Genomic DNA, 25,442 nt, shown 5'->3' on the forward strand with positions numbered 1-25,442 from the left:
AGCTACCACCCACTGATTCCATTCCCAAGGATTCTCGAGTACTAATATACTATAGGATAAGCCACTCGTTTGTCAGTCACACAACCAATGCGCAATCATGTGATGGCTTGCGCTGTGGAGGAGTGTATCACCTGTCCTGTGGAAGAGATGATGCATGTTTACGTCATCGTTTAAAAAAAATTAAATGGCGAATATTTGGTCGAATCTTTCCATTACTATCATATCGTGAAAAACCAAATAGCTGAGGAGTTAGCTCAATATGCTAGGAAAATATTCTCTTCAATGACCCCATGACGAGACTGGCTAAATAAGCTGTATTTTTGCTGGAAAGGGTCCGAATAATTGGCAGTCGATGTGCGCCATCTTGGAAAAATTTAGGGTATCAAACTACCCAAAACTGTCAATCAACATACCGATGGTACCAAACTCCCTAGTAAACGTCACTCAAACTGCTGATGTGTCAATCAAACTGCCGTAAAGTGACTTCACTTTTTATACAGGGTTTGAATACGAGTGTCACAGCCCTGCCATTCCATGACATGACATTCCATGACATGACATGACATTGTAAGGTGCCTATACCTGGGGATTCTAAGCACTATAAAAATAAAGACAAAGCAAACATGAATAGGAAAGAAACTATACATGACAATTCTGAGCCAATTATGTTTTGAGAGATGACTTGAAGCTCTCAACATTGAAAGTATTGTGTATGTGACTTGCGATAGTGTTTCATGACCTGGAGCCAGTCACAGAAAGAGCTCCATTTCCAACACAGTTATGTCATGTGTCTTAGGAACCTGAAGGTTCAGACCATGACCAGAATGGATGGTTATATTTTTACTGCGCCAAGACTGAGGAGGGGGCTAGACTTAAACAGGGTACCCCCAACCCTTATTGACTATGTCACTGATGTCTACTACTAACATACAAGAGCATTCACTACCGATGACATCATAGGGTTATATCTGGTGGTAACCTAACCAAATGCCAAACAGTATACATTACCTGCTGTGAAAGTTGTTTATCGTTGGCCTCCCATTCTTCACTTGTCGGCATCATAATTGATAGTAGTTCTTCTATGGTATGTAGAGAGCTACCATCATCTTCACACTGAGGTAGACTGGTCAGGACTGTCACACACAGGGTATGTACAGCTTGAGCTAGATGGTGGCATCTGTGGAAAATATAATGTATTAGCATACATATACAAATTACAGACATTTGAATTAACTTGAGAATAATAGACCTTTTCAAATCAAAGTTTTCCGAAGTTTGTTATGGATGACCCCGTTTACAATTCCGGGTCATCGACGCAGATGCAAACACAACTATTATATGTCTGAACACAAATCTGTTTGAAAGACACAGTCAAGCGTTGGGTATGGCTTGTGCAAGAGATTGATATTTATATTGCGAAGACCACACCCAAATCAAATATGCCACAGATGACAAACACTTGCATTTTTCTTTCTTTTACTGTCATATTGTGAAGTGCCAAATAGTGGAAGTGTTAGTTCAATACATTTAGAAAATATTTCTCTGTGACAACTCATGTTGATTTTGGCTAAAATAAGTTGTATTTTCACTCAAATGGGTATGTGATTCCGCTTGATTCATTGTGCACCAATTTGACCCCCTAGCTTACTGAATAAATACTGCGGTTTTCCGATCTTTTCCGATCTTGATTTGAAAAGGTCTATTGAATGCTCAAAACTTATAAATCTTACATTATAAGCACATAATTTTTTCACAAATTTAAAGGGTTATTTAACAAATGCTTTGAAAACATATATTTACCAACATTTTTATAACAAAAAATTTCAAAATTGAGAAACAAAAATTGTTTTGGGCAATTTCTCACAGACAAATGCACATCCTAAAAAGAATGCGCATAGCACCTTTGAGACAGGGACTGCCTTTTGAGGAGAGCAAGAGCAATCGCTCTCTACTGCTGTCCTTAAATCTGATAATAGGAGAGTGAATTTTAGCTCTCCTTAGCTGACTATTCTCTCCTTACATTCTGTTGTAAATGTTCTAAACAGCTCTCATAGAAGGCTCCAGAAGAGCTATTTAATGCTCTCCTGCAAATTCCAAAAGACAGTCTCTGAGATATACTTAGCCCTTAATTACCTGTGTAATGCATGAGTGCTGCTTAGTAATGTCATCTTAATCCAGCTAGCAACTGTATGCAAGACTCCATCTTCAGTCATCAGACCACCAGTCTGTTTCACCAGTACTGAGACTCCTGTCTTCCATGCACTGTTGATCTTTTCCCTCAATGCTTCTGAAAGGAGCAACAATCAGCATTTTGAGTATTATTTTTAAGTTTTATAAATGTGAACATTAATAGATAGCAGCTGGGGGTTAAAGGTGATTAGGCAATCTTAATTTAATAGTTTTTCTCAAAGCCCCTGTGCGCATTAATAAATTTGCATTAATAAATTCTGCAGAAATAGTCTGTTCAGAAAGATTCCTTGAGAGAGTCCAACAGAAACTTGAGAACCAAAGCGATGCAATGACTGGTCACCTAACTTATAGCTACAGTTTCTCAAAGCAGAACGTACAGGGAACTGGTATCTTCATCTTAAAACACTTCAAGAAATCCTACCCTACTTTTCTGCTGCAGGGAATAACTTATATGCCAAATCAGGACGCTAAATACCGAGATGGAAAAAAGCATTAATGCATTTAAGATAAACTGCATGAGAGGCTCCTCCAGGTCCACTACTCTACGCAGACTACCAACAAACAAGTAAGGGTAATGATGGACAGTTTTACTGAAGAGCATTAACACCTGATCTCCATTGTGAAAAGAAGACAACTCCAGTGGTTTGGCCATGTGATCAGATGGAAGAATAGTCTAGCAACACCATTCTGCAGAGTACAGATGGGGTGTAAGGAAGAGAGGAAGACCAAAGAAGATGTGGATTGATAACATCAACGACTGGGATGGATTGAACTTTGACCAGCTCATATGAACAGCTGAAGACAGAGAACTGTGGAAATTGAGCATCTCTAAAGTCATCGATATGTAGATACTAGATAGATAGTGTACATATACCTGCAGCAGATACCATAGCTCCAGACACATCAACCAGATGTATTTGCCTTTCTCATCAGCACTGGGTACCATGTGATTCAACGCAGTGATCGCTATTGGGCTTGACTTTCTAATTTGGTTTATTGAGCAAGTGTTAATGCGAAGCATGAAAACAACAGGTGGATTAACAAGGGGTCAAGAGATAAGAAAGACAATAAAACTCTTCTGGGTTTCTTCAGGACAAAATTCCCTTTGGACATGACTAATCTCTTTCGAAACATAGCTACCGATGTAACCGCTGATAAAACTGCTGATAAAGCAAAGGTAGTGGGGTGTAAAATCCTTGCAATCATGATGGGAAAGAATGTTGTCGACTACTTGAATACCTTGCTTTACTCAAGTTGTAAGTTCCTTTGCCTGGCACATGCATATCATGTATTGATGTTGGAGGAAGACCAAACACAGATCTTGGGCACTTTAGAATTACTTCATTGGACTATTCCAGTTGAAATCCATACAACGCTATGGATAACATGACCTTAAATACTCTCCCTCACAGGGGGTGTGAATTTCAAATGGGGTTACCTGAATGTGTGACTCCATATGAAATATACCCCCTGTGTGGGAGATTAAGGTCATGTCTTCCATAGGGAGTGTGGATTTCAACTGGAATAACAATTGATGTTGATGCACTCTTTAAGTTCAGAGATTAAAGGGAACATTGCATTGATGTGTGCAAATTGTATTATTTTGGCACAAATGTGTGAGAGTTGGCATACAGTCAGAGAACAAGAAACTTCAATATAGGACCCCCTCTTGTTGTTGTGGGGGAGGGGAAAGTGTTCTTGGCACATCAGATTTATCACTTTTTTATGTTTCAATTACCTGATAGTGTTGATGTATCACTGCATCCAATTTGGAAAAGAGCAAAGAGAAGCTTCTCTGTAGACTTGATTACCATACACCCCTGTTATTAATAAATCAAAATCAATCAATCATTAATCAATCAATCAGTTCTTTCAATCATTTGCTTTTTTCCTCAATCATTCACTAACTCAATCAGTAACTATCAAATACCAACCAATCAATCAATCAATCAATCAATCAATCCTCTCATATGCTCAATCACAATCAATCAAGCAATCAATTATTTCACTCATTTGCTTATTTCCTCAATCACTCACTAACTCAATCAATAAATTCCAACTACCAATCAATCAACCCTTGCTCAATCACAATCAATCAACCAGTTAATCAATCAATTCTTTCATTTGTTTGCTTTTTTCCTCAATAAATAACTACCAACTACTAATCAATCAATCCGCTCACTTGCTCAATCACAATCAATCATTCAGTTAATCAGTTAATCAATCAATAATTTTCTCATTCATTTACTCTTTTGCTCAATTACTCTTTAACTCAATAAATAGCAATCCTCTTTATTTGTTCAATCACCAGCAATCAATCAATAACATCAATCATTAAATCAATGACGTTTTTCAAAGTTGAAAATCTTTTAAAAACCAGATTGTCTCAGCATCAGGGAAACTTGGGCATTCATGTGCAGCCAAGTCTGGACAATTATCCTATCAGTTCCACTTGAGCCATATCAAGTCCTCTTGAAAGTTTATGCTATTGATTTGGGTCATGGTATTGGAATGATGTAGGAGTTGTTGTGTTGTTATAGCAACAATCCCAGATTCTTGGCCATTCAGATGGCACTTTAGTGGGGTGCAGCCAATCAGGTCTCTGCTTTAATTCCATTTCTTTTGTTGTGTTCACACCTTTCTTAGTAAGCCACTTGCATTTGCTCCTCCGATCATGCTGGACCAAAAATCCACCCACCCTCCCAGTAGCTGGAAGGGTAAATCAGTTATCTCATTTGTCAAAGATGCTTCAATAAAAGTATGTCAAATTATGCTACTCTCCGCTTTGTCTGGAGTTTCTTCAAATCCTGAAGAATCTCGTCAGTAGATTGTCTCCACTTTCTACTACGCTTCGTTGTCTGGAGTTTCTTCAAATCCTGAGGAGTCTCGTCAGTAGATTGTCTCCACTTTCTACTATGCTGCTTTGTCTGGAGTTTCTTCAAATCCTGAGGAATCTCGTCAGTAGATTGTCTCCACTTTCTACTACGCTGCGTTGTTGGGAGTTTCTTCAAATCCTGAGGAATCTCGTCAGTAGATTGTCTCCACTTTCTACTATGCTGCTTTGTCTGGAGTTTCTTCAAATCCTGAGGAATCTCGTCAGTAGATTGTCTCCACTTTCTACTACGCTGCTTTGTCTGGAGCTTCTTCAAATCCTGAGGAATCTCGTCTGTAGATTGTCTCCACTTTCTACTACGCTTTGTGCTGGCTTAATGAATGCTTTGTATGGAGTTCTTCAAATCCTGAAGAATCTCGTCTGTAGATTGTCTCCACTTTCTACTACGCTTTGTGCTGGCTTAATGAATGCTTTGTATGGAGTTCTTCAAATCCTGAAGAATCTCGTCTGTAGATTGTCTCCACTTTCTACTACGCTTTGTGCTGGCTTAATGAATGCTTTGTATGGAGTTCTTCAAATCCTGAAGAATCTCGTCTGTAGATTGTCTCCACTTTCTACTACGCTTTGTGCTGGCTTAATGAATGCTTTGTATGGAGTTCTTCAAATCCTGAAGAATCTCGTCTGTAGATTGTCTCCACTTTCTACTACGCTTTGTGCTGGCTTAATGAATGCTTTGTATGGAGTTCTTCAAATCCTGAAGAATCTCGTCTGTAGATTGTCTTCACTTTCTACTACGCTTTGTGCTGGCTTAATGAATGCTTTGTATGGAGTTCTTCAAATCCTGAAGAATCTCGTCTGTAGATTGTCTCCACTTTCTACTACGCTTTGTGCTGGCTTAATGAATGCTTTGTATGGAGTTCTTCAAATCCTGAAGAATCTCGTCTGTAGATTGTTTCCACTTTCTACTACGCTTTGTGCTGGCTTAATAAATGCTTTGTATGGAGTTTCTTCAAATCCTGAAGAATCTCGTCAGTAGATTGTCTCCACTTTCTACTATGCTGCTTTGTCTGGAGTTTCTTCAAATCCTGAGGAATCTCGTCAGTAGATTGTCTCCACTTTCTACTACGCTGCGTTGTCTGGAGTTTCTTCAAATCCTGAGGAATCTCGTCAGTAGATTGTCTCCACTTTCTACTATGCTGCTTTGTCTGGAGTTTCTTCAAATCCTGAAGAATCTCATCAGTAGATTGTCTCCACTTTCTACTACGCTTTATGTAAGAGTAATTTATGCTTATTTGAAGTATCTTTGTGGCTTGATTGTTTTTTCAGTGGATTATTTCATTTATTAATATTACTTTATAGTAAATTTTGGCTCACTTTTCAATAAGTACCAGCTTATATAGGGATTTAAAGATTTAATTCATTGATAGAGTTGGCATTGTTTCTTCTTTTGGAGATTTCTGTTTATTTAATAATTGCGTTATAAATATTGTTTTCCAATTCAATCCTCTGTTTGATCCAAAGAGGTATCTGTATTTGCTTAAGATGAAATTTGGTTAAATGTGATACAGAAGTCAATTCTTGCATGTCCAGCCTATATGGTTGGCTTGTTGTACACATTTTCCAATAATTCTTGTATTGTGTTATTAATAATATTTATTGGAAGATAAATAACTATTTATATTATGTCTTAACTGCTATGAAAGTGCTATGATTATTATATTATTATTATATTATGAAATCTATCATTATTTATCATTATTTATCTCAATTATATTTATGTATATGAATATAAAATTGTTGAATGGTCATAAATAGCTTAATAAATGGTCCTCATGATCGGGAGGGCAATGCGGAGTCTAATCATTGCTTTGGTGTTGTGTTTTCCTGATGTCTCGAGACAATCAATTATTCTTGTTGACACCTTGAATTCTTTTTAATTACTCCGTTTAAAAGAAATAGGAACTGACCTCAACACCACTAAAGAAATGTGACGCCACATCACAGATGAAACTGACAGCATTGTGAGTCTGCTCCTCATGATGACCTTTGACTTTCGATGATTGCAAAGCTTCTGTAAATTTCAGCAGCACTTTCTCTGCATACACAGCATTCATCTTTGGTTCTGTTTCAATGAAAGATGTAATACAAAATGATAGCCTTGGTTTGAGTTGTTAGGGTGCTGAGGGTTAAATAATTTTTTTTTTTTTTCTGAATTTATTTTTATTGTGATCTCTGTATAGCTTTGTCCACCTACCTCTGCTGTAAATATTTCAAATTACTAGGCACCTTAAGGTCCGTTCATACTACGCTGCAATTGCTTTGCGATGCGTTGCGTTGCCAATCAATTACTTTTTTACAGCACAACAAAGCAACTCATCGCATTTCCAAGTTAAAATGTATAAATATATTACGATACCACAATGCAGTATTCTGCAGTGCGATGCAGTGCAGCATCGCATTGCAATTGCGGCGTAGTATGAATGGACCTTTACCGGCGGCCCAGCTCACTTGGTTGCCATGGTTTAGAGAAGTATCCAGACAAAATTGCCAATCTCACTTTCTATCAAGTAACTGCTCCCAACTTCAAGTTCTCAATCTATTATATAGCCTACTCTACGTTCTAGCTAGCTGCTACTATTGTTTACAACCTCTATTGTTTCTCTGCACCCAGGTGAATACCGAAAGGTACCAGTACTTGCATGAGAAGTACAGTAAGCCAAAAAATTAAGGTACCAGTTGTGTTCACCCCTGTATATCCTAAATAAAGACAAATATGTAAGATTAAAACAAGCAGCCAATACATGTAATCTTTAACTCTGATTTAAGACCTTATTTGTTGAAATTGGTTGAGAATTAAAGGAACTGTAATCTAAAACCTAATGAAGGAACGAAATCAAAAGTTGCACTTTTGTGTTCTAATCAATGAAAGCATGGCACTAGTTTTAACGTGCTAATCAATGGAAGCACGGCGATAGTTCTCTTGTTCGCGAACGCTTCGTGTACAAATCAATAGGGCATTCAATGGAACAAACAGCAACTTTTAAATTGGCATCTTCCTTGAGTTTTTGGATCGTTGTGTGTTTATTTCTTGAACAATTTCAACAAATGAGGTCTTAAATTCGAGCTAAAAGATGCCTGCTTGTTCCAATTATGACATATCTGTCTTTGTTTATGATATACAGGGGTGAATATAACTGGTACCTTAATTCTTTGGCTTACTGTAAAGCACACTTCTTACTAAGAAATCTGACACTGTAACATAATTTGCATTGCTCATGTGCCACTAGCACTAAAAACACATAAATTAGATAAAAATTCTTACCGCCATTGGCATCAGTTGACAACCCAAGGCTAATAAGATCCCAACTCTGCTTCCTGATTGCTGATTGGCTGTCTGCCATCATATGACATAAACTATCAGCAAGTGCTACAACTTTTTCTCCAAACTTAGCCGACTTCAACCAGGCACTCAAGAAGGCTCTGTCTGGTTGTGCTTGAATCTGAAATATTACAAAAAAAAAAAATTCAAATGAGATTATGCTTTTACAGTTTAACTTTCTCCATGCGGGTGTCGCCTACAGACAACAAGTTTCATCGAATTTTCTTTAAAAATTCAAAAATTTCAGAATTGTCCATTTTCATGACAACTGTTCTGTTCATCACTATTTATTTCCTAAGTTAATTGTAGTTATAAAAGCATCAAACCTCTCAACATCTATTTGCTATGAAATAGGAATTAGCTATTTAAGGGCGTACTACACCCCTGGCCAATTATGTGCCTATTTTTGCATTTTCTCAAAATTATAAGCGCATTGGTGACAAGTAAGATATGTATATTATAGGGGCAAGGACTACAACTACTGCACTGAAAATTCAGCAACTCAAGGCAAGTAGTTATTGATTTATTGATCAAATATTGGTTTTCCTCATTTTTGACTGTAACTCCACAACTGTTGTCTGTGCTGAAATAAAATTGCCAGTGCAGTGGTTGTAGTCCTTGCCCCTATAATATAAATAGATTACTTGTCACCAATGCTTTATATTTTTGGAGAAAAATTTTAAAAATAGGCACAAAATTGGGCAGGGGTGTAGTACCCCCTTAAAGAAAAAAAGAGTACAAAATGGAACGTTTCTTTCATATAAAATCATTACCTTTGTAACAAGTTTGTGTAGCACAAGTGGGCTCCTAGTATTGCAGCATATCTCATCTAATATAGCTGCCTTGTGTACATTCTCCACACAATGCAATACAACATGCAGCATATCCACCACAGACTCAGTCTCTTGCTTCATGTCACTACCACCATCGCCATCCAAATTCAGCACCCATGGTGAGAACACCTGCTGAAAACATTCCATAGCTGCTGCATGAACATTGTCATGTGAAATTGCACTTTTCTGATCAGATGATTCAGCACTTGCTACATCGGACTGATGGCAGCTATTTACATTCAAAACTTCATCAAAAACTGATGTAATTGGAAATATGGCGACTATTTTGGATAAGAATTCTATATGTGGTAGTGAACTGTTTGCCTTTGCTGCCATCATAGCAGAATTGGTGACTCGACATGCAAGTTCAACTAAATCGTCTGAAATATCAGCCACATAAGCTACACCAATGGCTGCTCCAGCTATGACCTCAGTTCTCTCTTGACTCTCAACCTTTGACCTCTCAAATTGATCATCCATTTGATCCTTCCTGATGCCACTTGCATTTTCTTCCAAATCAAATTTAACACCACTGACTTTCTTTTGGCTGTTCAATAGCTGTTCGGCTCTTTCTGGTGAAACAAGATTGCACAGTAGAAGCACGATACGATCAATCAATTCTGATGCGGCCTCCGCATGAGCATCAATTTGAGTCAGGCATAGTTTGGTGATATTATCCCAAAGAAGTCTTAAGATATTGTTAGCAGCTGGACTAGCCTCTGATTGGTCTGTGATGGTTTGTTTTTGTAGATATGATATGAGTGTGGTGGTTTGAGAATACAGTGAGGTAGTTGACAGGTGCGAGTTGTATTCAACGATGGACGACTCCAGGAGCACCAAAATCTGAAAGAATTGGAAGCAAGATGTTAATGATTCAACACGGACTTTCTGTGCAAAGTTGGAACATGACACAAGGCTGGGACAGTATGTGTGGACTGTCAAGATACTAGGCAAACAAACTTCTAAACATGTATGTAATTTATTCTTTCCCTCGAAAAGCCCCAGGAAAAAAAATTCATCCTGGACCAGAGAACCTTGGGCATCTAGACCAGCGCTCTTACCACTAAACTATCAAGGAAGCCAATGGCATCAAAGCTTTATAGTGTATTTGAATTTCTACTTTTTGCATGATTGCAATGTCCAATGGTGTACTAAAATACCACATGAAGGACTAAGCCTGAAGTGCTTTAATTACAGTAAAATTTAAGTTTTTATATTAAATCCGGAGATCTCCGGTTTTATTTGGAGCTCATTGATCGAATGATGGCTAAAACGTCTTGTGCGTGTATCATTGAATCAGTGACGTATAACTGTGTGCATATCCCTATTTGTCTTACATTTTATTGGTAATATGATCAGCTAGCTAATACACGCATTGTAGGCACTGGAATGAAATAGCAATTTTCTTTGTTTTACTTCATTTGTTTGGCTTGAAATTAAAAGGGGACAATGTGATCAGTGAAAACTAACATTTAAAGAGGAATCTATTTTTTGTGCACATCCCTTATTTAGACAATAATAACTGCGCAGTGCGCATCATCTAATTTGAGGTCATTGTATGAAATTAGTGTGTTTTTCTCCCGAGGAAAAATACTGAGGCTCAATACAAAACCCGACAATTTCACACAATGAACTCAAAATAGATGGTGCAAAGTTATTATTGTCAATCATTACTGTCATATCTGATACTTTTGAACAAATTAAAATGGCATTTTATGTTATTTTATGTCATAAAACTCTATTAAATATAACCAGTTTTAATTATTGATATTACCTACCCTACAAAAAAAATCGACCAGGCGAATTTAACATTTGCGCCGACAACATGAGCTACCAATCACAGAAGCACGACCGCATCGCGTAGGCGTTGCCATAACACTTAGCTTATACACACACACGCGTGCAGAAGTCATTGTAGCGTGTTAGGAGTCATTGTGAGTTATTAATGACCGTGCAATTAGTGCGCGGTCAGGTAATCAATTTCTTTTTATTGGATCACAGGCTTCGCGTATATTAAGGAGGTTATGAATATTGCTTTAAGCTTGCAAGAATCCTGCAAAGTAGCAGGCTCACTTACATGGTCTTCAATCAACAAGTTTTGTATTTTGGTGCAGTTTTCCTCCATACTCAAGTTACGTGATATCACATATCTGAGGCATTCCATGTAGGCCTTGACGACAGCTTCCAACTCTAAAGGCGTCTTTGACACACTATCTTTACACAATCTATATGAAAGAAAGACAAGTATAACAACGGGATTGATTAGACTAAATTCTTCTGTTGTCTATACTGCGTATGTACTAATGTATTTGTGTTATCCTGGGTTACGCAGGGTTTTACACTCGGCGGAAGGTCAGAGTAGGGTTGGGGTAAGAATGGGCGTTTCGATGATACCCAATCACATTGGAACTTGTGCCACTTGTTGAAAGCAACGATGTGTATGCATATCTGTGTATACTGGAAGTTACTCTGAGTATTCAATGGTCCCCTGTGAAGGTCGTGTTAAATTTGTCTGCGAGCCCGTGGTAAATTAGTCCGAGTAGGTGGGGGTGAACGTGTGCGTGTGAAATTGGGTAAATTCTTTGGTATGCCGGTGTAAATTCACGCCGACTAGTACCCACGTCTCAACATGGCTCCTGTGTGAAAGATTAGGATCATCTGGAATAGCCCATTTGCACCTACCCTGTTTTCAAATGGCCGAAAAATTCTCCATAGAATGCTACTCCATCTCCAATGACATCAGCTGGAATCTTGCTTAGGAATGGAAGAAGGCTGGGAAAGATGGTGGCTGCGTATCCATGACCACCGTTACGAAGAAATGACCACAGCTTTGGTAGAACCGCTTTTCTTGGATTTACATGTGACCAGCAATCCTACATTTAAAGAAAATGAATTCTTTTATCAACACTGTTTGGTCTTTTCAGTTTGCCGGTTTGTGTCTGTATCTCAGTTTTCTATCTATCTATTTTTCTCAGTTGCTTTCTCAGGGAAACCATTAACTCTTTTTTTTTTTTTTTTTTTTGGAGAAAGTATTGCTCATCTTAGGTTAAAACAATCAAACTCACTTGCAGATGACATCTTTTGCAAATCTTAATAACAATATTTGAATACCACAAAAAGCACATTCTATTTAAGGACATTCAATGATGTTAATAATTATTGTTATGGATTAGCTCAAGTTGATTAATTAAGTTGATGATCAAGAAAAGTAAGTTAATTAGCAAAATAATCAAGACAAGTGATATCAATGATTGGTCAAAGCAGTTTATGTGACAAGCAACATATTGTTCAGAAGTTGAAATTTGTCCTATGGGGAAAAGTAATATTGTTTTTGCAAATGTGATGGTTTTCGATCGATCTGCTCAATGCTCTGAAAACAGAAGTAAATATGGAGTATAGGCCTGTTGCTTTTTCTACAAAAGCAATCAATTCAGCTTAGGTGACTGTAAATTTTCAACTTACAGGTAGTTGGGAGACAAGAATCAAAACCGCTTCCCACAAGGACGACACCACAGCTGACTCGGACTCATCAAGGTTGCCTAGCAATGCCGGTGAAATGCGAGCAAAATGTGTCTCTGCCACAGACGGCACATATTTGCAGATGGAGCCAAGGAGAGAGAAGAACGCTGCCCTCACCTGAATAATAAGTAGAGTATAAACTGAATATCAAAACAGGTTTTGATATGTGACACGATCTGCTCCATGGGGGCCAAATAAGAAATTTTTGAAAATTGACAATAATACAGAAAACACCAAAGGTCTAGCATACATGGTTCTAAGTCATGATGTTTTTTGGTGTCTTATTTTCTGATGTATTTTATTGTTTTTTTACTCCATATTTTTGCCTTTATCTCAATTTCAAATTTGATGCCTTTGACCCCCATGTACCAGATCGTGTCACATATACATGTATTGCCTGGACCATAGATGTTAGACAAGGGGAGTAGAAACTAAACATCAAAAACAGGCTTTGATTCTTTCAAATGGGCTATTCCGGTTGAAACCCATACACCTCCTATGGAAGACAGGACCTTAATCTTCCACATGGGAGTGTGAATTTCAAATGGGTTTACCTGAATGGGTGCCTCCATTTGAAATCCACACCCCCTGTGTGGGAGATTAAGGTCATGTCTTCCACAGGGGGTGTATTGATTTCAACTGGAATAGCCCAATACACATGTAATGCCTGGGCCATAGAGGTTAGACAAGGGGAGTCCTGACTCTGTCAAATGTGTGTGTCACTTGTGTATTGTGCCTCCAAATTATTTCAGAATACAATTAGCAAGCTTTATGTTAAGCAAGTGCATGTTTACGATACTCATGTAATGCATTGTGTGAAAATTCCACGCATTAACAAAGAAGGTTTGTCTTTGGTCAATGGTGACCGTCAAAAAAACGTATTCATAAAATCATGCAAATATTTTCTTTTATTTTATTTTATTTTCAGTTTTTGGATTTGTTTTTGTTTGTTTTTTAAAGAAATTATCCAGCAAATCATTAGAAAGTCAGAAAATAATTGAAAAATCATTAAAAAAAACCATATTGCATGCATGAGTTAGACGAGACTTCATGTTTTTTCTTTGGCCTAAGGATAACAGGCCTTTGCAAAATAAACACCCATAATGCAGATAGGTACAATTGATTCGGTTCACATATGCCCATGCATGAGAATCTCATGGGCAAGGAGTAAATTAAGGCTGTTTATTCCCCAGATCTTATCTCACATTTACAGCAGCTACAAAGAACTGGACCATTAGCTTTATAGTGTATAAGATTACTAGCTAAAAATGTTGCCGATTTCAGAGATTCAACATTGATTCTCATCATTAATCTGTGTCATGAAAGTAATTACAAGAATCAATCACCTGACATTTGACATATTTGGGCTTTTACTTACCATAGGTGATTGGTGCTTCCCCATCTTCCACAATTTCCCATCACCTAATATTTCTGCCAATTGCTCAGACACTTTGGCCAAGTATTTCTCAGTTACCATGGCAACCAGTTCTCCTAATGCAAGCATAGATGATGAGATGACTCGGAGGTATTTCTCTTCCTGCTCCTCTGGTGTCGTTGTGCTGCAGGATAAAAAAAATATATCATTAAGGAATCAGATAGCAACGTTTGCACAGTGTTTTTGTCGGACTTGAGAGCATATCAGACATATTGAATTGTATTCTGAATACAAGGAATGTCCTTCTGATATCAAATAATTTAGATTTTTTTTTTAATTTGCGATATAATACAAATTTTATGGCAAATTATTCAAAAAACATGCCTCTGATTACTCTGAAAATGGACACATATTTCATACCAATTTTTCAAGAAAATTTGACCCATTTTATACTTCAGGCCCAGAGTTTTGGCCAAATATTTACAATTTGAAAAAAAAAAATGAATTTTGGTCTTCAGTTAGATTAAATTTTAATTTTAATACTCTCAAAATCATATTTCATTTTAAATATGAACAAAAAATAACCAATTTTTATCTCAAAATTGACCTGGAAATTAACAGGTGCTATTGTTTTACCAGAGACCAAAAACACAACAGTGATCATACTCATAATCAATCTTTGTACTTACTTAGCATCACTCAGAGTAGTGGGTGTTTCCTTGAAAAGGTTTCCTTGAAGGTACTGTAATAAAACAATAACGATGAAGGAATGCGAGTTATTAAGATATGTAAATGAAAGTGCATGTCCATTAGTCAAGCTGGTTAGCCGGTTAGATCTGTCTGGGGGAGCACTTCTATCTCACCCTCCCCACCCCCACCCCATACCTGCTACAAAAGACCGATGACACAATGTTAAATATGCTGCATCAAATAAGAGCACAGCGCACACCGACATCCCCTGGTTAATAATTACATTGTACAGCAGAGACACTAATATCAATACCCGGGATCGATACACGTGAATGTGCTATGCACGATTTGATATTCAGACGATAAATCTTTGGATACCGGAGTAGAATATGATGAATATCTCCCGTAATTGTGTTATTCTAAAGAAGCCGCTTTTGATGCTTGCACTTGAATATATGTGTTGAAAGGATATGATAGTTGTTAGCTTGCATATTGAGAAAGAACAGTGCATATATTGAGCTCAAAAACTGACAAAAATTCTGATTTTATATGTGCCAAACTATAGCACAGCATAGGCCACTGGTGGAGGCAGTCTAAAAGCAGATGACCTCATGGCGTATACCATACTCACTGACATCTACAGAGGGCAGTCACCAGGCTATTGTCAATATTCAATATTGTCAATTCTCAAAACTATTAAACAGGTCAGAACAAAATGGCCATGTGTGGCTGTGGATTCAACCTACCATGGCGATTTCTGCCATGAAGATATTGGGCGATGACACTGTGCAGCGATACATGATTTGTGTGAACAATCATACCATGCCATGCGATCATCGAATGTGCTGTCGCCAGTGTGTGATATGTTGAGGAGTTTTGTATACCGCATATGACAACTTTCTGAACTTATTTCCAAAGATTCCAATCACCTGCTGAAAAGGTCTATACTATCAGGCCGGCTCAATGCTTTCTCAATATGAGCCACATGTGTAACCACACTCACTCACCTGAATAACTTGCACACTGCAAAACCCAATAGCATCTGGCTGCTTATGTAGTGGAAAAGCACATTCAAATGCTGCTCTTGCATTCGTCTTAGCAGCAGGGTATGTGTCACATTGTGCCAGTAGCCATGGTCCCATCAGAGAACGTAAATGAGGGGCCAGGTTGCGTTTGACCTGCTCAACCAACAGCTGAAATGTTTGCTGTGTTGCTTCTCGTACTCTCTTGTCATGATCCTATGTAATTAAAAGAATAAGTGAATCTGGTTTGATTAGTGTTACAGTAATCATGTTAGCTCAATCGGTATGATGATAGATGCTGGAACATTAGTTGGTATTTGAATTTGAGCCCTGAAACAGCCTCTGCTTGTTCTTATGAACTAATTAACCCCGCCTATTGGCCATAAAGAAGTTTTCATTATCAATTGGACCAATCAGTAACATTGTTAGAATAATTTCACCACACAAAAAAATTGGGGTGAATTATTTGCAAAGCTCCATTCTGATTGGTGATTAAAATGAAGATATTGTGTAATTGACTAATCAGAGAGAATGTTAGATCAGCAGGTAGTGCTCAGGGGTTGAGCTGACATGAAATTCCCTTGGGCAAGAAACTGCTTATTGTCTTGGTTACCTTGTGTACAAGAACTCAGGGACCTGATCCTGGCTGTGATGGGTTATTGTACTGTGGTGTGTATTATGTGCTTTGTGGCTGCTAGTTACTGATTGTTGCTGAATAGTTTTTATATGGTGTGTCTTGGGCCACAAATTCCTGTAAAGTGTGCTGAGGCTTGTGGGTGTAAGCCTGTTCATATCACACTATAAATCACTATCCTTTTAAAGAAACAAGTGTAAGAAATAATAATGGTTGAGGCTCTATCTGCAAAGTTTTTTAATTTGTAATCGGAGCCCATGATTGGTTAGTAGCACGTAAAAGGAAGTTTGATTCATCTGGTGCCGTCATTGGAGAAATGGAATTGTAAAAAATGATAAATGCTGTTGGTACTTTTACAAGGCAAAAAGCAACTTTCCTAGGCATTTTTGACTTTGGGGCTTCAGCAAAGAAAGTTTCCTATTATCAGATGATGGCGCTGAGTATAGTCCCACCCCGCTTTTGGGTGAACATTTTTCAAAAATTGGGGGTGGGACTATACTCAATTTCAAAAAAAAAAAAAGTTTAATTTTTAAGTTTTTTTTTTTTTCGGTTTTGTAGTGTCCCTAGACCTAAATGCTAGGTTGACCATGGTTGACCTAAAAAAAATAAAAAAATAAAAAAATTTCAAGATATTTTGTTTTTTAATATGAAAATTGATAATTTGTATTCATGTCATAGTCTATTAATGATTTCAAAATGCATTGAATTTGAATGCATTTTGAAATCATTAATAGATTATGACATGAATACCAAGTATCAATTTTCATATTAAAATACAAAACATCTTGAAATTTTTTTTTTTTTTTTTTTTTTTAGGTCAACCATGAATGATCCTAGCATTTAGGTCTAGGTCCTGGGACACTACAAAGCCGAAAAAATAAATAACTTACAAAAAAAAAAAGAAATTTCGAAAATTTGGGGTGGGACTTTACTCGAAGGTGGGACTATACTCGCGTCAGTACGGTACTAAGACCTAACTTTTGAGACATTTGTATATGTTTGGAAGTACAAAACTAACCATAGGATATTCTGTTATATGGCTACATTCAGAAATGTCAATCATCAAGACAAACAACAAACAGACAGATGATGTCAGACGCAAACTAGTCTCAGACTATAATGGTGAGGACTCTGCAAAGTATACTTACAATAGTTAGTCTTCCATACAGTCTTGACCAGTGTGGTAGTGTAGCAGTCACAGTATCTCTATCCTTCTCCTTACACAGAGTGCCAAACTCTTGAAGAGCCTAAAAGGTGTATATAAATATATAAATTTGTGATGTGTCATGTCAAAAGGAGACACTTTTGGGCAGGATCGTAAATGGAGAAATAGCTAAAAATCTGCCCGGGGGTGATTTTTTTCACAATTTGAGTTTGTTACAAATTTCTGATGTTATATTAATGTTAGAAATATTGTCTGATAGTTTCAGACCAGAATATAATTGGCATCTTGTATTTTTGAGACATTTTTCAAGGTAATTCCTACTCTCAACATTGTCAATAATATTTTTAAAGGCCGATATCTCAATTTCCAATTTTATAATACCATAACTTACAAACGCAAAATCTTCGTTTTGAAATGTCCGATTTCATTGGGAAAACGGTGTTGTGGAACAAAATATCTCTATCGTTATTAAAGATATATGTAAAAAGCTCAAATTGATAACCTGCCCAAAAGTGTCTCCTTTTGACATGACACGTCACATTTGATCTGGATCAGATTATAAAATACAAAACTAGAATCATTAGAACTACCTGCCGATTAGCCAAAATGAATATTGTGTCCAATTTTGAACCAATCAAGGAAAGTATTAATAAGATCATCTGCAAATGCAAGTTTGACCATAAATATTTTAAAGCCTAGTCATAATTGGCAATTGAAATGAGCATTTCAAGTTATCAACCAATCAGAAATGCTGTTAGATGACCAGTAGTGCCCAGATCGGGGGTTAACTTTCTTCTGTATTTTGGTGTGGTTTGTAGGTTTAACTAAGAGTTTCAGAGATCGGCAGCTGATCAAATTTTCTCAGATCCCAATTCAAGGCCGATTCAACTCAGAGAAAAGTGCCTTTCATCCTACCAAAAAGCCAACCTTCGACATATCAGGTTGGAATTTTATCAAATTTACCTTCAATTTTGTGACCACATCTTTCTTGGTGAGTTTTCTCAGCACCATTCTAAAGTCTCCATCCAGCTGAGAGTCATCATCTTGAGTCTGGGGTACGTAGCCAAGATCTCCAGACATGGTGCCAAACCCTATGAAACCCATGGCTCCCCCACTCTCCCGGGCCATCAGCTCGGCAGTGCGTGCACTGCTGGACGGCTAAAAGGTAACAAAATTATAATAGAATGTAAGTTACAGTAAATTTGGAAACTCTTCAATATTTTAAGATATAATTTATATATTCAATATTTTCTTTAGGATTTTGTTTGAAGGATGTTGAAGTTTGTTGCAATTTATGTTGACAACAATTAACCATGTAACTGTACATGTATGTATATGTAGTCATGTACATGTAACTAATGATGTAAGTTTATATCCATTTAAGAGGCTATAATATAATATTCTTGCAATATTTATTGGAATTTTTAAAAAAGCAAAGTGATTTATAGTGCGCTACGCACAGGCACAACGCCTAGACGTTGATCCACAAGCACACGTTACAGGTTGTCGCTGACCACTACGGCCCCACATCATTCCATAATAACAACAATTCAGGGACTTTGCTGCTACAAGAGCGCACACCTTAGACATTCCACAAATAACCTTCGCAACCAGGATCAGCTCCCCGAGTTTCGTACAGGTTACATGTACAACAAGACAATTAGCAGTAAGTTCCTTGTCCAGGGGAATTTCAAGCTAACTCAATTTTTCCACGAAAGCATACTAGTAATAGGCACCGCCAGGGTTCAAACCCGCACCTCTCGCACCATAGTCGAACCATTATCGATTGAGCTAACTTGACTGCTAAACATTCACTCATTATTGGTTGAAAATTTCATGCTCATTATTGGTTGAAAATGTATATGTGGTATTTTTTTATTTGGGGTCAAATCTTATTAAGGGGTCACTTCCGGTATAAAACGAAATACCTTTAAAATGCATCTTCTTCCACAGATTCTGTAGGACAGTGACGCCACTTGCACATATGCATTGTTATTATCCAGTGTCTATGGGGTGTACACAGATTTGGGGTCAAAGGTCATTAAGGGGTCACTTCCGGTATAAAACAAAAATCTTTAAAATGCTTCTTCTTCCACTAATTACGTGGGACAGTGACGCCACTTGAACACATGCATTGTTATAACACAGTGTCTATATGGTGTACACACATTTGGGGGTCAAAGGTCAGTAAGGGGTTACTTCCGGTATAAAACGATATACCTTCAAAATATCCCTTCTGCCACAAAAAGCATAGCAAAGTGATGCCACGTGGACACGTGCATTGACATTAACCAATGTCTATGGGGTTTTCATATATTTTGGGGTCAAAGGTCGTAATCTGCGTAACTGTCCCCTTGAGGTTAAGGCCAAGTGTTACAACGCCTTTGTTAGACCGATAGCAGAGTATGCCAGCTGTGTTTGGGATCCACACACTCAGCGCAACATCACCAAAGTTGAATCCATCCAACGTCAAGCAGCTCGCTTAGTCATGAATGACTACAGTAGAGAGAGCAGTGTCTCCGCCATGCTGGATGAGCTCAACTGGGATTCCCTACAACATCGACGTGCTGTGTCCAAAGTCACCATGATGCACAGAATCACCAATGGGCTGATCGGCATCCCTCAAACTCAGCTGAAGCCATTAGAAACACCTACCAGAGGCAACAGTAGGCGCTTCCACATACCAAACTCCAGAACTACTATCAGAGAGTTGATATTCTTGAGAGGGCACTCTATTCACGTGGTTTCTTTTCCAACGCTAAAAGATCACGAATTTTGGTGGTTTGCAAATGAAAAGTGTCCGCACTATCGATTGATTACGTAACTGTTATGAATAATGTATTAGGTTTTCAATGCAATCGCCTCGACCCATCAATACATATTATCTGTATTTATCAAAGTACTTGGAATAGCAATCTGGTGAGTTCACTGAACTACGCCTAATACTGATGGAGTTTTAATGGCGTTTAATGGCGCTAATCCTCTCCATACACAGATGAACAAATACAATAGGAGAAGGTCAACACATATGACCTCCTATATGACATGTTATATGAGATGTACAACAACCTGAATATCATAAAGATCAGTGTTCGTTTGTGCATATGAACTGCATATTTACAATACTAAATATTAGTCGTTATATATTATGCCAAATATTGGTATTATGACAACACGGTATATGCATTGTATATAAAACAACTAATAGATCCTGCTATCATGGCGTCAGGTCATTGGTTCATCATATCCCGTATGTTTCTTAAAATTCATTCATATTTGAGACAAATTTCTGTGCCCATTTTATAGGCGTACAGGTGGATCCGGTTTTTTGGTCATTTTCATTTCTTTTTGATGAAAGAATTAAGGTTTTCCACTGCACGGAGGCCACTATGTGATACTAATTTAATGCTATTTGTAAATGAATGCGGATTCCGGTTGTTGTTTTTCCACAGTGTGACAACTGTCCACCCATCCAGACAACATCATAACATAATAAAACGTCTGTATTTGTACGATGAGTAAATATTAAACTGAACTTTGCCTTGGAACATTGTGTAAGACGGTGTAAGATTTTGTAGGCGCCCTCAACATTATTATCCTCTTTGTATCCGTAAATGACATGGCATAGACTGTGTGAATTCTATGAAGACTACTTATACATAGGGTCATATCCATGGACACAAGTAACGATAATTGACAACACGATCACGCGACTGTATTTAGGGGCTAACCACTAATAATTAATAATGCCGGTAGGGCCTACTCCTGGGCGACTTCGTGTGGGCAAGGGCGCTTAGGACGGTGACCAAATGAGTCCCAAATTTCACGGGGGTGGGGGGGGGGGCACTCAAGTATGATAGTGTAGGCCTAAACGCATGACTTTTTTAAACATCCCCTAAAACGAGTTTTACCCTACCAGCAAATTTAGGATCAATAGGCTTAAGCTAACTTAATACACTAAAGGAAGTTTTGGATGAGAAAACGGACATTTTGATGAGAAACGGCCAAAATGGTGAGAATTTAAATTTTCTCATTCTTTTGGATGAGAAACTTCCTGGTGTGTGTGTCAATCATTATTGTCTTATTAAAACTGGTGAAAATTGGTAATCCCCGCTGAGCCTCAAAATAAACGTTATTATTTTGTCATCCAAAAGAAGAATGAGAAAATTAAAATCCGGGACTTTGGTTGACCTGTGCTAGACTCCAGCACATGTTAATGACGCAAAGACAGTTGTGGTAACACCATGGTCGCAGAACATGCAAAAAAGCTCAAAAACAGATAGTAATGAAACCAGTTTTTATTTTCCTTGCTCTAGTGAATTCAAAGAGAAGGTGTTTCTAGTACAATACAGCGTCGGACTCTAGCTGAGAGCGTAGCCTAAGTCCAAACGGACTCCAAGAAGGGCTCTCCATACACAAATGAACAAACACAAAGGAAGGTAGTCTCCTCCGTGACCAGCCTGATTTCGATGGAGCGAAAACAAATTGGCTGCAGAGGAGACGGGTAATTTTGCCATGCAAATGAGGTGAGTGTCAGCCCCCTGCTACTATGATGAAGGGCACATTCTTTCCAGACACCATCCGTCTATGGAACTCGCTCCCTTCAAGGCCAGAGCTGGAGACGTCACCTTCTACTAGCGCAGCCATCCACAACAATATTTTATTCCTGTATATAATTGTCACTGCACCTACCAGCTCCACGCTCTTCCACATCAAACTTTTTTATCCTGTACATATATGCTGTTCAAGTGGAGCATGTTTTGCACCTGTATGTCTACAAATCAACCAATGTGCGTCGATACTCTTTTGAGGTTTTGCACAGTACCGGAAGAAGAAGAAGAGGTGATTGGGTCACAACACGGCTGTGTTCGTGGTCTTAGACCACAGCTAAGTCTAGTTTTTTATTGTAACCATTCCGAAGAAAATGACAGCCCCCTAAAGTTTGTTCGGTTTATATAAGTCGGAAAAAATTTAGACTCATATAAAAAATTAAAAAAACACTGTGTATTGATATACATGTAGAATGGGCAATGGCGTGCACGCTGTTGGGCGCAATGCTTACGCTAGGTGTGCGTTGCGTAATGCGTGACTAGCGCGCGCTTATGTGATATTTTCGCGAGCGTGAGTTGGGACTTTATGGACGCGTGCAGTAACAAAAGCCGAATAATTTCTGCTTAATAAACCAAACAAACTTTAACCCTGACTTTAGCAGGGCGCTCTCGTCAATCAGAGCAAAAGCGGTGGCGCGCCAGGTGGAGGGGTATGGGGGAAAAGCCCCCAGTCAGAACCATTTCCCCTTCCCCCGTAATGCAATTTTTGCGCAATATTTGTTAAATTGTTGATCCCCCCCGACATTCACTTTACCCCCCTGCCAATGCCATGCCATGATGGCCCCCCCCCCTCTCTCGAAATATATCCTGGCGCTACCACTGAGCAAGACTGTCGTACTTCTATTATTTTTTGTAGGATTAATAATTTTGAACTTGTTACAAAAAGAATTCTTAACAAAATTACATGAAATTTATAATAATAAGCTTATCCAAACCATACCATGAAACCAGATTAAAAATAAAATATAATAAATCAAATCAAAAAATTAAATGTAATGTTACCTTTACATTCCCTTTAGTACGCTGTTTCTGTCGACCACTCATCTTGCCCTAAATGTTTTAGTGTACCTAAAATAACCAGATGTTACAAAACATAATTTCACAATCATGAATCACGATTTCTTCCAATGGAAGCTGACATTGAATTTGTGCTGCTCGTATAATCAAGTTTCCGTCTTCTCGGGGTGCACCAGGTGACAAGGCAACAAAAAAGACTGCACGATGGAGGTGAATGTTGAACCGATTGTAACGAATTATTTTGAACCAGAAACAATTTTCTGGTCAATTTTTGCATTTATGTGGGTGATGTACGTCTGGGAAACATATCTCAGCCATAGACAGGTAAATCTAATTGATTGATTTAGCTTTAAACATCGATCGTATGTTGATCATATTGCGAGTGGTGCAAAATTCGGCAACTTAGCATGCATGTTCAGTACAGTAAGCTTAAAATATTTTTGACACCTGTGGAAAAAGTTATTATTATATAATATGGCGCTTTTAAGCAATACCACGAAAATTGAATACTGCACAGTAATTAAAATTACCATGTACCTGTATACTTGCTCGAGAAACACTAGCTACGAATTTGCTCACGGATGCCCTCGCATTCGTAGCTAGCGTCCTTTCTTATCTGAATGTAGTGCGGGAATAAACATGTAAATAACACCGTATACTTAATACAATAGGCCACTGACTGCTTCAATAAGCATACCCTCAAATACCACTTTCCACATAACATGACCTACCAATTTGTTACTATACACGTTCCCAACATAATTCTCAGTAATACTTCGCATTTCAAGTGCAATTGCGTGGATATTTCATCACTAAAATTGCTCCCATTTTCCCATTGATCGGCGATGATTCAACTGTCAGTTCACGAAATAAAATTTACTGTTGTTTCTAGTTTGTAATTTCAATTTCCCTAGACATGTGTATTAATAAACAAAACTCTTAAAAAGAATAAATTTTTCTAATTGCTACTGACAGTATATCGGAAATTACTTCTTCATTAACTGCTGATTTGTTTTTGGACTATTTTATAACACTATATCAATATTTTGTATTGTTAAATTAGGTTTGTACTAAAAACACTAACATAACAGAGACAAGTCCAACGCAGCTAAAACGCTCCACCTCATTGGTTAAAAACTAATTGCTTATCACGTGAGCCTGTTACGTCATAATATTCTCAACCCCACAAAACGTTATTCAGTCATTAATAAGCACAATTTACGTGTGTGAAATGCCCTCGTAGGTTGAGACTGTTTCACCATCAGCACGGCGCAAACGGCTACAATAATAATAGCATGTGCAGGCCGGATCCAGCTCTGAAAAACTTGCAGAATATTTAGCTGATATTTCCTTTATAATGTTAGGATCGTATGCATCGAAAGTGCAAACAGGCAGGTAATAGTACAATAAAACTTATATAATGACACGCTTATTAATATGTGCTGGTGAAGTAAGCCAATACATGATAGCATTTTTATCAGTCATGTGAACTCATGTCAGTGTTTATATCCCGATGCATTTTTATACACCGGGGTCCGACCGATATTCAGTAGGAACGGATTCTAACGGTCAAAGCAAGCTTTGACCGTTAGTAAATATTTCGAACAACTGTATACCTGTAGAGTTGGGCCACCGGCCAGGGAACCAGTCTTAGACTTTAGTACTATTAATATTATTATCGGGAATTGCCTGTCACACATGATTGCACACAAGGTCGTAGGCAATTGGTGGGACCTCATCTGCCCAGAACATATTGACCCAGGTCAGCATACCGCCATATCCTTCCCAACATGCTTAGTAGCCAATCCGTAAAGGCGTAAAAGAGTGGATCCACACATGACAATGTACACAAATTATACATTTGGCCACATTTTATTATACGATTAATACGAATTTATTAAACATGGTAACAAATATTCTCTAGCAAATCTGTTATACGGTGGAACTGGTAGGCAATGGGCATATTATAAATTCGGGATATTAAATATCTTCCTGACCAGCCAGATCTGCGCATGGTCAAAGACGAGGATAGACGAATATCAGACCGACGCAAACTGGCTTAGCCTTAGTCTCCACATCAGCCAGTTTTGTTCCGTCCCTCCACAGGGAGCGTAACCTGTGTAGGAGACTCGGTCGGACCTGGTGGGACCTCATCTCTCCCCATCGATTGAAAAA

The 25,442-nt window shown here is 38.0% G+C and overlaps 2 protein-coding genes across 2 annotated transcripts in view; one reads left to right on the forward strand and one right to left on the reverse strand.

Annotated features, from left to right (window-relative positions):
• LOC140144385 (E3 ubiquitin-protein ligase listerin-like) overlaps positions 1-23,393 on the reverse strand; it is a 48,498-nt gene extending 25,105 nt beyond the window's left edge. Inside the window, exons 1-15 of the mRNA XM_072166203.1 lie at positions 23,253-23,393; positions 18,604-18,798; positions 17,624-17,722; positions 15,827-16,057; positions 14,819-14,871; positions 14,133-14,313; positions 12,698-12,871; positions 11,918-12,108; positions 11,313-11,460; positions 9,176-10,078; positions 8,346-8,523; positions 6,991-7,145; positions 3,929-4,010; positions 2,134-2,287; positions 1,009-1,177 (exon numbers count right to left, since the gene is read on the reverse strand). Of these exons, the coding sequence (XP_072022304.1) occupies positions 1,009-1,177; positions 2,134-2,287; positions 3,929-4,010; positions 6,991-7,145; positions 8,346-8,523; positions 9,176-10,078; positions 11,313-11,460; positions 11,918-12,108; positions 12,698-12,871; positions 14,133-14,313; positions 14,819-14,871; positions 15,827-16,057; positions 17,624-17,722; positions 18,604-18,798; positions 23,253-23,294 (2,955 nt within the window). The 5' untranslated portion in view covers positions 23,295-23,393. The remainder of the gene's footprint in view (positions 1-1,008; positions 1,178-2,133; positions 2,288-3,928; positions 4,011-6,990; positions 7,146-8,345; positions 8,524-9,175; positions 10,079-11,312; positions 11,461-11,917; positions 12,109-12,697; positions 12,872-14,132; positions 14,314-14,818; positions 14,872-15,826; positions 16,058-17,623; positions 17,723-18,603; positions 18,799-23,252) is intronic.
• A 29-nt stretch (positions 23,394-23,422) lies between these two features.
• LOC140144381 (CAAX prenyl protease 1 homolog) overlaps positions 23,423-25,442 on the forward strand; it is a 37,303-nt gene continuing 35,283 nt past the window's right edge. The window contains exon 1 of the mRNA XM_072166198.1: positions 23,423-23,591. Within this exon, the coding sequence (XP_072022299.1) occupies positions 23,472-23,591 (120 nt within the window). The 5' untranslated portion in view covers positions 23,423-23,471. The remainder of the gene's footprint in view (positions 23,592-25,442) is intronic.

This window comes from Amphiura filiformis, unplaced genomic scaffold, assembly GCF_039555335.1.
Source record: "Amphiura filiformis unplaced genomic scaffold, Afil_fr2py scaffold_51, whole genome shotgun sequence".
NCBI lineage: Eukaryota > Metazoa > Echinodermata > Ophiuroidea > Amphilepidida > Amphiuridae > Amphiura > Amphiura filiformis.